The sequence below is a fragment of the Nerophis lumbriciformis genome, linkage group LG25, assembly GCF_033978685.3.
Source record: "Nerophis lumbriciformis linkage group LG25, RoL_Nlum_v2.1, whole genome shotgun sequence".
NCBI lineage: Eukaryota > Metazoa > Chordata > Actinopteri > Syngnathiformes > Syngnathidae > Nerophis > Nerophis lumbriciformis.
In genome coordinates, this window is record NC_084572.2 from 15,981,788 (window position 1) to 15,996,634 (window position 14,847).

At 41.2% G+C, this 14,847-nt stretch overlaps 1 protein-coding gene across 6 annotated transcripts in view; it reads left to right on the forward strand.

Moving 5' to 3' along the window:
- Positions 1-14,847, forward strand: part of npnta (nephronectin a) — a 172,876-nt gene that overhangs the window by 115,515 nt on the left and 42,514 nt on the right. For all 6 annotated transcript variants that reach the window (XM_061983890.1, XM_061983891.1, XM_061983893.1 and 3 more), the window contains 2 exons: positions 1,415-1,549; positions 7,538-7,660. In XM_061983890.1, the coding sequence (XP_061839874.1) occupies positions 1,415-1,549; positions 7,538-7,660 (258 nt within the window). The remainder of the gene's footprint in view (positions 1-1,414; positions 1,550-7,537; positions 7,661-14,847) is intronic.

The following is a 14,847-nucleotide window of genomic DNA, read 5'->3' on the forward strand; positions in this document are numbered from 1 at the left end:
TAGACCATGTAGTATTTTATACGTAAGTAGTAAAACCTTAAAGTCACATCTTAAGTGCACAGGAAGCCAGTGCAGGTGAGCCAGTATAGGCGTAATATGATCAAACTTTCTTGTTCTTGTCAAAAGTCTAGCAGCCGCATTTTGTACCAATTGTAATCTTTTAATGCTAGACATAGGGAGACCCGAAAATAATACGTTACAGTAGTCGAGACGAGTATACGCCTTGCTTGTTCAATATTCAATGCAAAACTTGTTTGGGTCCCTATTAAAAGGTTAATTTGTTCAACCTTGGCCCGCAGCTTTGTTCAGTTTTAAATTTTGGCCCACTCTGTATTTGAGTTTGACACCCCTGATATATATGATCGTATACTACCCTACCCTTAACTCCGCCAATTTATGGATCGATTATTACCTGTACTAGCAATGACAATGCTGACACACCAACAGTTGTTGTTACATTATTCTCTGTAAACAGAATTGTATTAATCTAATTATTAATTCCCTGTTAATTGCTGCTTACTTTTTGCTTAAAGTTTATCAAGGGTGTCTGCTTCTGGCTTGCTCTCGTTGTCTAACATATTCAGCCTCGTCCTCCAGTAACAATGATACTTGATAATGATAGAAAGAAATCCAATTTATTTGCTTTAATGGAGGCTCAACACTGTGTATGGAGACACATAATTAGCTGCTAGCCACTTGTCCTCTGGGGGACTAAAAATAAACAGTGTCAGCCAGATAGGATCAGCAATGGCGATCAGATACTTTTACACGAAAATAGGCCGGTACTGATCAGTGGCCGAACGGTCGGCACATCCCTAATGTAAATCAATACCATTGTTGTTGCCTCGCTACCGTGTCGGGTTAAATGGACCACCATTTGTTTTCCTGCTGCCTTGCTGCATTCTTTCAGTAGGTTCCTCCTGCCCTGCAGCGCCCGTATAACACATGGGCTGGGTAATTGTCGGAAGCAGAATGGACATCAGTCATCAAGACAGGAGGAGGAGGAAAAAAGCAAAGGTTGCCTGCTGCAGGTGTCACACGGGATGCTCCACTTCCGTCTTGGAAGTTTTTATGACCTGCTTATTTTGTTAAAAGGAAGTTGTTTTAGTGAGAGCTCCATCATATGGTACACAATGGTGGCTAAAAGGGGAGCTTTGATGCAAAGAAAGCTGGCAAATAGGATATGGAAGGTGAAAGTCACAGCAGTGGTAACAAGAGATGTGAGGCCTGTCACTGAAACTCACACTCGGTGTATTCCAAGAACAACATGTGAGGTCTGTTCCAAAGCAAGTGTCACCCTTATTTCCACTTGTCTCTGTGTCCGGGTAATGACAAAAAGATACATCACAGCGAAGGACAAAAATAGGGCGTTACAGGATGAATTTCATGAAGAGTTCTTTCATCACTCTTGTAGATGTCGACGAGTGCGCCACTGGGCTCGCAGTCTGTCCACGGTGCAGGAAGTGCATCAACACCTTCGGCAGCTACATCTGCAAGTGCCATGATGGCTTCGACCTGCAGTACATCAAGGGGAAATACCAGTGCATCGGTAGGTGTGACGCAAACATAACCACAATACACCACGTAGGAGAAAGATAGAACCTAACACCACAATAAACATAAGAAATAACAGAAAAAATCAACGGTTAAAGGGGAACATTATCACAATTTCAGAAGGGTTAAAACCATTAAAAATCAGTTCCCAGTGGCTTATTTTATTTTTCGAAGTTTTTTTCAAAATTTTACCCATCACGCAATATCCCTAAAAAAAGCTTCAAAGTGCCTGATTTTAACCATCGTTATATACACCCGTCCATTTTCTGTGACGTCACACAGTGATGCCAATACAAACAAACATGGCGGATAGAACAGCAAGTTTATAGCGACATTAGCTCGGATTCAGACTCGGATTTCAGCGGCTTAAGCGATTCAACAGATTATGAATGTATTGAAACGGATGGTTGTAGTGTGGAGGCAGGTAGCGAAAACGAAATTGAAGAAGAAACTGAAGCTATTGAGCCATATCGGTTTGAACCGTATGCAAGCAAAACCGACGAAAACGACACGACAGCCAGCGACACGGGAGAAAGCGAGGACGAATTCGGCGATCGCCTTCTAACCAACGATTGGTATGTGTTTGTTTGGCATTAAAGGAAACTAACAACTATGACTAAGGTTTACAGCATATGGAATACATTTGGCATCAACATGCACTTTGAGAGTGCAGACAGCCCAGTTTTCATCAATTAATATATTCTGTAGACATACCCTCATCCGCTCTCTTTTCCTGGGGGTCGGGCGGCAGATTTCTTTGACTTTATCGTTGGAAATGCATCCGCTTTGAGTGTAGCAGGATATCCACACATTCTTGCCATCTCTGTCGTAGCATAGCTTTCGTCGGTAAAGTGTGCGGAACAAACGTCCAATTTCTTGCCACTTTCGCATCTTTGGGCCACTGGTGCAACTTGAATCCGTCCCTGTTCATGTTGTTACACCCTCCGACAACACACCGACGAGGCATGATGTCTCCAAGGTACGGAAAACAGTCGAAAAAACGGAAAATAACAGAGCTGATTTGACTCGGTGTTTGTAATGTGTTTGAGAAAATGGCGGATTGCTTCCCGATGTGACGTCACGTTGTGACGTCATCGCTCCGAGAGCGAATAATAGAAAGGCGTTTAATTCGCTCAAATTCACCCATTTAGAGTTCGGAAATCGATTAAAAAAATATATGGTCTTTTTTCTGCAACATCAAGGTATATATTGACGCTTACATAGGTCTGGTGATAATGTTCCCCTTTAAACCTTTGCCGTGATTTGCCATGCGTTTGCTGCAGTTTGTCCACCTGTTTGTTAGTTAGTTTGCAACATAGCTAAAAAGGGTATGGGTAGGCTTTGGTGAAACCTTCAGAAAATTTCCGAAATGTGTAAGGAACAATGAATTAGTGTTTTGAGGGTGATCCGGATCACCGTTTAAAAGTTAAAAAGTTGAAGTATCACTGATAGTCACTCACACACCAGGTGTGGTGCAATTACTCTCTGCATTTGACCCATTCCCTTGTTCCACCCCCTGGGAGGTGAGGGGAGCAGTAGCGGTGGCCGCGCGGGAATCATTTTGGTGATTTAACCCCCAATTCCAACCCTTGATGCTGAGTGCCAAGCAGGGAGGTAATGGGTCCCATTTTTATAGTCTTTGGTATGACTTAGCAGGCTATATTGAAGATGGTTTACTATTGGAACACAGGGTATGTCTTTTCCGAGCGTTTTTCTATTGTGTTGCATTCAAGACAAGACTTGTATTATAAATTGTGGGGAAAACAATTGGTGAACAGTTTTGAAAATACGCTGATGATGACTAAACACTGAGTTTTGGACTTGAGTATAAATCTGAACTCACCTGATGATGATTCAGAGACAAAACTAAGTCGAAATTCAGTCGATTCTACATACGAGACCATTCCAAGAAATTCTGAAGTCCAACGACTCTTCAAAAAAAAATTACAAAGCTGATAAAACTTTAAATACCTGTTCAGGCATTAGAGATGCGTGGATAGGCAATTATTTCATCCGCAACCGCATCACAAAAGTCGTCAACCATCCGCATCCACCCGAACTAACATTTAATCAAAACCGCACCCGCCCGTTGTTATATATCTAATATAGACGATGCAAGGCATTAGTGAGGTTATAAAGCTTTTGCCTGTTAAAGAAAGGAGACTGAGCCAATGCAGCAGAGACATTCAATGCGTGCCACGCTGTCACGGCCCAGACGCACACCAGTGCGCAATCATCTGGGAGCCGCGCTGAGCGCACCTCCAAGCGCGTGGAGGTGCGATGTCCCTCGCACCCGCGGCGGCTCCACCCGGGCTCGCGCCCGAGGCTTCAGCGCTCACCGCGGCGGCCATCCTACTCGTCGCGGCCTAGCCCTCGCGGCTCTCGCTGCCGGCGACGGCCGGGTATGGGCCCGACGCTCCAGCGCCATCCATTTTCAGGGCTAGTTGATTCGGCAGGTGGGTTGTTACACACTCCTTAGCGGGTTCCGACTTCCATGGCCACCGTCCTGCTGTCTATATCAACCGGCATCGGGTGCCTTAACCCGGCGTTCGGTTCATCCCGCAGCGCCAGTTCTGCTTACCAAAAGTGGCCCACTCGGCTCACCAGGGTGAGCCCCACCCCTTTCGTGAGCGCACTGCGCGCGGAGTGACCCCTGTTACGTGCCCCCGGCAACGGGGGTGGCGGGCAGGTAAGCTGCGCGGGCGGAGCGCGCGGAGTGACCCCTGTTACGAGCCCCCGGCCGCGGGGGTGGCGGGCAGGTAAGCTGCTAACCTGCTGCGCGTGACGCCGGCTGCGGCGAAGGCGGACGAGGCGGGGTGTCGGTGCGGTGGGCGCGGTGATGACCCTGGACGTGCGTCGGGCCCTTCTCGCGGATCACCTCAGCTACGGCTCCCGGTGGGGCCCTCTCGGGGGAAGGGGCCTCGGTCCCGGACCCCGGCGAGGCGTCCCTTCTCCGCTCTCTTTTTTTTTTCTTCTTCTGTTGTGGCATATGCAGCAGGTGCCTGCTCGTTTTTCGTATGTGGGTAACAACATTTAACTATGTATATATATTTCCGAATTGGTTTAACTGCCACCCGCCTGAATCTATTTAAAATCAAATTTTTTTTAATTTCAACTGCCCGACCCGACCCGCGGATAAAATCTTTTTTTTTTTAATTTCAACCGCCCGACCCGCGGATAATCCGCGGACTCCGCGGTTGTGTCCGCAAACCGCGCATCTCTATCAGGCATCATTTCAGTTTTATTAATTGCCGTCTAAGTGCAACAATAAGTTATTTAACACTAAAACTTTTTATCATTGACCTGTGATTAAATTATTCCTCACTATTTTGTAATTTCCGTAACGCAGAGTTGGGTGTGGGGGGGCTCCCAGGAAATACACAGACTAACTGTGTATTACTCTTTCCATGTGACGCGGCTTAGCCAATTAAATTGTTAATTTGTTAGTTAGACCATTTTTTGAATACCAACATTTTTTTAAATTTTCTTAGGTTCTTTAATGTTTACTTATTTAGTTGTTTTCGTACATGCATACAGTTACAGTGTAATAGGGTACATCACATATGCAGTTTCACATTCCAATATGTCCGAAAAGGAGTAGGAAGAAGCAGAGTTTAAGTCCACCCCTTTTCTGTTTCGAAACAATTCATAACCCATTTGCTTACTTGCTCATCTGCGAAAAAGCGCTATATAAATATAATTCACTTCACTTACTTGCTGTCTCAATCTGTAACACAAACAAACAGATAACTGAATAAAAAAAAATATATCAATGAAGTTTGCATGAACAGATCATTATTAAGTTGTGGTTCACTTAATTTGTGAAAGGTGATAGACTATGTCACATTTGGTCACGTTCTGGTCTTTGTCTGGACTCCGTGATGCAGAGAGGTTAGGAACGTGCAGAAAATATCTTTATTTTTATTTTTTTATTATTTAATTTTTTTTTTTTTATTAGAGGAAACACAGGTGACACAAAAAAAACAAAGATGTGCAGCACAAGGAGCAAACATGCATACGAAGCACAAAACAGGTAAAGCAAAATGATCCACCCCTGTATAGAAACATACAAAGCATCCTTATTGGCAACCAGGGACAGTTGTGTCCTGATTGCCAATCAGGGACAGGTGAGGGAGCCAGCGCTCAGACCAGAAGAATGAAGGCAAATAAAAATGGAAATAAAAAAATTCGGCGCTTGACAGGAAATAATACAAAAACTAGACACTAATAATTGTCATGTGAGATCAAGATTAGGGATGTCCGATAATATCGGCAGGCCGACAAATGCGTTAAAATGTAACATTGGAAATTATTGGTATCGGTTTTATTATTATCGGTATCGTGTTTTTTTGTTTTTTTTTTAAATTTATTTATTCTTATTAAATCAACATAAAAAACACAAGATACACTTACAATTAGTGCACCAACCCAAAAAACCTCCCTCCCCCATTTACACTCATTCACACAAAAGGGCTGTTTCTTTCTGTTATTAATATTCAGGTTCCTACATTATATATCAATATATATCAATACAGTCTGCAAGGGATACAGTCCGTAAGCACACATGATTGTGCGTGCTGCTGGTCCACTAATAGTACTAACCTTTAACAGTTAATTTGACTAATTTTCGTTAATTACTAGTTTCTATGTAACTGTTTTTATATTGTTTTACTTTCTTTTTTATTCAAGAAAATGTTTTTAGTTTATTTATCTTAATTTTTTTTAAAAGTACCTTATCTTCACCATACCTGGTTGTCCAAATTAGGCATAATAATGTGTTAATTCCACGACTGTATATATCGGTTGATATCGGTATCGGTTAATATCGGTATCAGTAATTAAAGAGTTGGACAATATCGGAATATCGGATATCGGCGAAAAGCCATTATCGGACATCCCTAATAAAGATCCATCTCACATGACGATTATTAGTTTCTCCTTCATTTCCTTTTCCTGGTATTCCACTTTAGGATTCCGTGTTGAAAAGTTACTAATCATTGATGGTAATATTTAATAGATTTACTAATTAATTATAACAATCATTAAATAAACATTATTTAGAGGATAATACATTTTTGAAAAACTAATACAAAGGTTTGTTAAATGATGCTATGCATGGAGAAGAAACAAGAGGATTAACAAACTTGTAATCTTGTGAAACTCTTCACTCTATCTCGGATTTTTTGTGGGGGTTTAAACTAAATTAACTAAATATTTGGCCTAAATTAAGCTTTTTCAAGCATAAATTTGGCTAAATGAACTAAAAAAAAATATCTAAATTTTGGGGCAGCATGGTGTGGATCGGATCGCACATAGGCCGTGCCAGCAACTTGAGGGTTCCAGGTTCGATTCCATCTTCCGCTAACCTAATCACATTCATTGTGTCCCTGGGCAAGACACGTCAGCCTCGCCCCTAATGGGTATCAGTGTGTGAATAGTTGAATTTGGAAATAATGTCAAAGCGCTTTGAGTACCTTGAAGGTAGAAAAGCGCTATACAAGTATAACCCATTTAATACTACAGTAGTAATGGCCATTAGATGAGTCCAAACAAGTGCATGATTCAATATGGTGGACACTGATTGGCTCTGCCTCACTTTATTGGTTCAAACAAATAAATGTGACTACATTGGTATATTTTGTTTGTGGAGGGCTCTCATAACAATTTTTATACTCTTGCTATGAAAATATAAAATGTATGAATAATAATTCCTACTTTAAATTCATTTATCACAAATGTTTGGTTTAAACATCAACATACGATGTGTGTGCACTTTGCCGACCCTGGCTGCAGCAACACAAATATTCAGCATTTAAATAAAAATTACCTTGACTTTTGGGAATGCAAAACTCTGCTAAAAAAAAAACCTCCTACAAGGTTAAAAATGTGGATTCTGCTGCAACACGGCCCCTTTTCTATACATTTATTCACGCTGTTTAGCTTCTGTAACTCAATGTCATCCTTATGTTGTTTTTCTTCTCAGATGTGGATGAGTGCTCTTTGGACCCGAGTCGCTGCAGCAGCTTGGCCACCTGCTACAACACCAGGGGCTCGTACAAGTGCAAGTGCAAGAACGGCTACAGGGGGACGGGCCACGACTGCAAACGTGAGACACAATTGTGGGGGGCCTCACTTTTCTCTTGTCTTAGCCCAAAAGGGAGAGGAGGAATAGCCTCAAAAGCCAAAACCGCATACTCTGAGATTCTTTGTAACTGCTGTCAGTCATTGCCTAAATCCTCCTTGGCTTTGTTATGACATTTACCCAGAATGCCGCTCTGCTAGTCGGCCACCAAGAAAAAAAGTCACCAAAATATTTATTTTACAGAGAGTTTCGAGAGGTCTCCTGTCTTCTCCCACAGTCCATTACTTCCTTGAGAAGTCATTTATATTCAACCATTTCATTTAGTCCTCTAACCGACATTAATAGCGTCACGGTCCATCGAGCAAAGAGGACGCTTTACGCCCGCACCCCCACGCCACCGCCGCCTCCCCCTTCCCCAAGGGCATGGGCCACAAGTGCTCCATCGCAATATCCAACGCGGGCATCGCATATCAAAGTGCTGCAAAGTGAGAAGGCAACAACTGACACTTTCGCTTTTGTCCGAGCACATTCCTCCCTTCATCTTCCTCCCCCCTTAACCCCAACAACACCGTGTAGACCCCACTCTCGGCTCTTGACATGAAGAATGTGCAGGAGAACAAAAGGAGGGGCTGACGACCATGACATCATCACGGGCACGGATGATCTCGCCCGCGCTCCACGCATGCAAAACATTGCGATACACAAAACAAACACATGGGTGATATGTACAATATGTAAACAACTACTGTATGTGCAGCCGGTCAATGTTTATACAAACCCCGTTTCCATATGAGTTGGGAAATTGTGTTAGATGTAAATATAAACGGAATACAATGATTTGCAAATCCTTTTCAACCCATATTCAGTTGAATGCACTACGAAGACAAGATATATGATGTTCAAACTCAGAAACCTAATTTTTTTTTGCAAATAATAATTAATTTAGAATTTTATGGCTGCAACACGTGCCAAAGTAGCTGGGAAAGGGCATGTTCACCACTGTGTTACATGGCCTTTCCTTTTAACAACACTCAGTAAACGTTTGGGAACTGACGAGACACATTTTTTAAGCTTCTCAGGTGGAATTCTTTCCCATTCTTGCTTGATGTACAGCTTAAGTTGTTCAACAGTCCGGGGGTCTCTGTTGTGGTATTTTAGGCTTCATAATGCACCACACATTTTCAATGGGAGACAGGTCTGGACTACAGGCAGGCTAGTCTAGTACCCGCACTCTTTTACTATGAAGCCACGTTGATGTAACACAAGACTTTGTCTTGCTGAAATAAGCAGGGGCGTCCATGGTAACGTTGCTTGGATGGCAACATAACCTGTATGTACCTTTCAGCATTAATGGCGCCTTCACAGATGTGTAAGTTACCCATGTCTTGGGCACTAATGCACCCCCATACCATCACAGATGCTGGCTTTTCAACTTTGCGCCTATAACAATTCGGATGGTTCTTTTCCTCTTTGGTCCGGAGGACACGACGTCCACAGTTTCCAGAAACAATTTGAAATGTGGACTCGTCAGACCACAGAACACTTTTCCACTTTGTATCAGTCCATCTTGGATGAGCTCAGGCCCAGCGAAGCCGACGGCGTTTCTGGGTGTTGTTGATTAACGTTTTTTTGCCTTGCATAGGAGAGTTTTAACTTGCATTTACACATGTAGCGACCAACTGTAGTTACTGACAGTGGGTTTCTGAAGTGTTCCTGAGCCCATGTGGTGATATCCTTTACACACTGATGTCGCTTGTTGATGCAGTACAGCCTGAGAGATCGAAGGTCACGGGCTTAGCTGCTTACGTGCAGTGATTTCTCCAGATTCTCTGAACCCTTTGATGATATTACGGACCGTAGATGGTGAAATCCCTAAATTCCTTGCAATAACTGGTTGAGAAAGTTTTTTTTTAAACTGTTCAACAATTTGCTCACGCATTTGTTGACAAAGTGGTGACCCTCGCCCCATCCTTGTTTGTGAATGACTGAGCATTTCATGGAATCTACTTTTATACCCAATCATGGCACCCACCTGTTCCCAATTTGCCTGTTCACCTGTGGGATGTTCCAAATAAGTGTTTGATGAGCATTCCTCAACTTTATCAGTATTTATTGCCACCTTTCCCAACTTCTTTGTCATGTGTTGCTGGCATCAAATTCTAAAGTTAATGATTATTTGTAAAAAAAAAAAGTTTATCAGTTTGAACATCAAATATGTTGTCTTTGTAGCATATTCAACTGAATATGGCTTGAAAATGATTTGCAAATCATTGTATTCCGTTTATATTTACATCTAACACAATTTCCCAACTCATATGGAAACGGGGCTTGTATTATGGATATTCCCCCACAGTGTAAACACATTAATGTTTTATGAATTGCATACGTCGTTTGTTGCCAGGCAGAATTTGTAAAGCACAATCATTTGTGTTCTATTTTCTGATAGAAAAACACAGCGTATGAAGAAATTACTCAGAAATAATGGAAATAGAAATAATCTGTTCCAGGGTCAAAATGTCCCATCATAATACCCCATATTAAAGCGGAACTACATTTTTTTTAAGACAAGAACACATATGTTTTTTTTTCAGGCATTCGCACTAGAAAAAAAAATGGAGCCTATAGGAGCCACTCTATTCTGCCTAAAAGTACTTAAAAAAACATCCAATCACCTCTGTCAAGGTTTTATATACAGTACATGATGTTAGTATATATGTAATGCAGAAATAGGCACATTTATGATAACATTTAATATATTCACGTAATTTGCTCATTTTAAGCATGCATTTTACAAACACGACATTTGCTTTTTGCTTTGACAACATCAGTGATTATTACTCACTGCAGACTTACCAACAAACTTACTGTACAATTCCTGCTGTCACTGGGATGCCGACTGATAGAATGTTCATTATTCCCATTTAGATGACTAAAGACTGTTAATCCTTGCAAAGAAAAAAGGGGGCTTGAACCAAGCGTCTTTTTGTGTCTTTTTCGCCATTTCCGGGACTATATCGGACACCAAAGTTGACCAACTTGTCGGAGTATGTCCTCATCCTTCCACTATCAAAGTGAGGGGCATTATTTGTGATCTAGAACAGTCGTTCTCAAACTTTTTGCCACCAAGTACTACCTCAGAAAACACTTTGCTCTCCAAGTAACACCATAATGACCAACATTAACATAAAGTAGCACAGTAGGCCTGAGTATTCATTAAAAACAAGACATAGGCGGAAGTATATTTAATAGTTTTGGCCACTGTAACGTTACAGTAACACTGGGCCGGCATATAGGAAAATACAACACTTTACTTTAATCAAGGGATTCTTTGACGTACCATTGACTCTGTTTACAGCATACTTGCCAACCCTCCCAGATTTTCCGGGAGACTCCCGAAATTCAGCGCCTCTCCCGAAAACCTCCAGGGACAAATATTCTCCCGAAAATCTCCCGGTTTTCAGCCGGAGCTGGAAGCTACGCCCCCTCCAGCTCCATGCGGACCTGAGTGAGGACAGCCTTTTTTCATGACGGGAGGACAACAGGGTGACAAGAACTAAATCATCCAGACTGGAGATAAATTGTATTGTTATGTTTATCTTACCTAAAAATAAATATATTTATTAATTTAAAAAAAAAAAAAAAAAAAATGTTTACTATATTTTGCTAAAAACATCAAAATTAATTGTATTTTTCTTTGCATTTTTTCCTGACACCTTATTACATCCAGCCATAGAATTATACATTAAAATAAACATATTTGAAATAATTGATTTTAAATTATCATAATAATTCATTTAAAATGACCATATTTAATTATTAAAATAATTGCTTGTTTATCAATAACTTTAGCATTTTATTCATTACATTTTGAAACTCTCAGAAGCCAAGTTATGTTATATTCCTTAATATTTATTTATGCAAGTTTGAAGTATCAATTATCCAAACACAGTTTTGTTTGCATATTTTCAGGATGTAGATATCTATATATATATATATATATGTATATATATATATATATATATATATATATATATATATACAGGTAAAAGCCAGTAAATTAGAATATTTTGAAAAACTTGATTTATTTCAGTAATTGCATTCAAAAGGTGTAACTTGTACATTATATTTATTCATTGCACACAGACTGATGCATTCAAATGTTTATTTCATTTAATTTTGATGATTTGAAGTGGCAACAAATGAAAATCCAAAATTCCGTGTGTCACAAAATTAGAATATTACTTAAGGCTAATACAAAAAAGGGATTTTTAGAAATGTTGGCCAACTGAAAAGTATGAAAATGAAAAATATGAGCATGTACAATACTCAATACTTGGTTGGAGCTCCTTTTGCCTCAATTACTGCGTTAATGCGGCGTGGCATGGAGTCGATGAGTTTCTGGCACTGCTCAGGTGTTATGAGAGCCCAGGTTGCTCTGATAGTGGCCTTCAACTCTTCTGCGTTTTTGGGTCTGGCATTCTGCATCTTCCTTTTCACAAAACCCCACACATTTTCTATGGGGCTAAGGTCAGGGGAGTTGGCGGGCCAATTTAGAACAGAAATACCATGGTCCGTAAACCAGGCACGGGTAGATTTTGCGCTGTGTGCAGGCGCCAAGTCCTGTTGGAACTTGAAATCTCCATCTCCATAGAGCAGGTCAGCAGCAGGAAGCATGAAGTGCTCTAAAACTTGCTGGTAGACGGCTGCGTTGACCCTGGATCTCAGGAAACAGAGTGGACCGACACCAGCAGATGACATGGCACCCCAAACCATCACTGATGGTGGAAACTTTACACTAGACTTCAGGCAACGTGGATCCTGTGCCTCTCCTGTCTTCCTCCAGACTGTGGGACCTCGATTTCCAAAGGAAATGCAAAATTTGCATGGTTGGGTGATGGTTTGGGGTGCCATGTCATCTGCTGGTGTCAGTCCACTCTGTTTCCTGAGATCCAGGGTCAACGCAGCCGTCTACCAGCAAGTTTTAGAGCACTTCATGCTTCCTGCTGCTGACCTGCTCTATGGAGATGGAGATTTCAAGTTCCAACAGGACTTGGCGCCTGCACACAGCGCAAAATCTACCCGTGCCTGGTTTACGGACCATGGTATTTCTGTTCAATATTGGCCCGCCAACTCCCCTGACCTTAGCCCCATAGAAAATCTGTGGGGTATTGTGAAAAGGAAGATGCAGAATGCCAGACCCAAAAACGCAGAAGAGTTGAAGGCCACTATCAGAGCAACCTGGGCTCTCATAACACCTGAGCAGTGCCAGAAACTCATCGACTCCATGCCACGCCGCATTAACGCAGTAATTGAGGCAAAAGGAGCTCCAACCAAGTATTGAGTATTGTACATGCTCATATTTTTCATTTTCATACTTTTCAGTTGGCCAACATTTCTAAAAATCCCTTTTTTGTATTAGCCTTAAGTAATATTCTAATTTTGTGACACACGGAATTTTGGATTTTCATTTGTTGCCACTTCAAATCATCAAAATTAAATGAAATAAACATTTGAATGCATCAGTCTGTGTGCAATGAATAAATATAATGTACAAGTTACACCTTTTGAATGCAATTACTGAAATAAATCAAGTTTTTCAAAATATTCTAATTTACTGGCTTTTACCTGTGTGTGTATATATATATATATATATGTATGAAATACTTGACTTGGTGAATTCTAGCTGTCAATATACTCCTCCCCTCTTAACCACGCCCCCAACCACGCCCCGTCCCACCCCCGACCACGCCCCCAACTCCCAAAATCGGAGGTCTCAAGGTTGGCAAGTATGGTTTACAGTGAAGGCCAAAGTGGCTCAAATCTGATTTTTTTTTCTAGCTAACTGTTTACACTGCAAGTAAAATGGGATCTTTATCGGACTCCAGTGTAAACGCTTACAGGCCCCAGTGTGGCCTTGATGTCACTTGCATGCGTAGTTCTATGAAGTGAAAACAAAGGTATTTGACCGGATTCCGTAAAAGTTAAAAAGTTAAAGTACCACTGACAGTCGCACACACACATTAGGTGTGGTGAAATTACCCTGGGAGGTGAGGGGAGCAGTGAGCAGCAGCCGTGGCCACGCTCAGGAATCATTTAGGTGATTTAACCCATAATTTCAACCCTTGATGCTGAGTGCCAAGCAGGTAGGTAATGGGTCCCATTTTTATAGTCTTTGGTATGACTCGGCCGGGGTTTGAACTCACGACCTACCGATCTCAGGGCGGACACTCTAACCAAAAGGCCACGAGAAAATAAATTAAAGTAATATAATGTGTGAATGGATGTGTATCGTGTAATATATTTGGGAGGGTTCTAATCTTTTTATGGCTGTTAAGTAGAGGAGAGGAGAACATCAGCGTGGATCTACGCAAGCTTTATTTTTTTACTTACGCCACAGCGTCAATTCCGGTCTTTCAATAATAGCTATTTCTTTGGAATCAAAATATATATTCATTTATCGCATATAGCCTATTATTTACGCACTATTGACAAGTGATGCACTAAAAATTTGGCCGTCGAAAATAGACTTTGCTCACCGCAACCGGATGCGTGATGAAGTATCCACTTCTGCTGGCGAGCTGCATCTTTCCCCACACACACGAATGACGTATCTCGCCCAAAGCTGACGAAAAAGTCACACACGGGTCGCATTTCAAGTCACATTTGAAAAGATCAGATTCCAATCACATTCGCACTACCTCCCGATGTGGCCTGGATCTGATCCTAAAAGATCACATTTGAAACACTTTGGAGCATTTAGACTGGCCAAACAAATATGATTGTGTTTATTAAGGGCAACAAAAATCAGATTTAGAGTCAAATGTAAAGGGGGCCATTTCATTTACGTTTATTCATGAGTTAGAATGCCTTTAAAAAAATACATCTGTCTTCTTGTCCCTCATAATAATTGAGAATGATAGGCAAAATTCCAAAAAAGTGCAGTTACCGTTTAACAGTTTAGGCAATGTTTTAGGTCACACATCCAACAGTGCAGTACATTTTTCCACACCTACATTTCTTACTTTAAGTGCAAAAATAGGTGAACCACCTTAATGTTTATATATGGCACACAGCAGGAAGCATCTGAAAGATTCTTAAATGTCATGCAAGTGTAAAAACAAATTAACCCGCTGTTTTAATGCATTTAACAGGAAGTATTTTAACGTTTGTAACTGTCGTACAAGAAGAAGCATTTTAACATTCTTATTCGT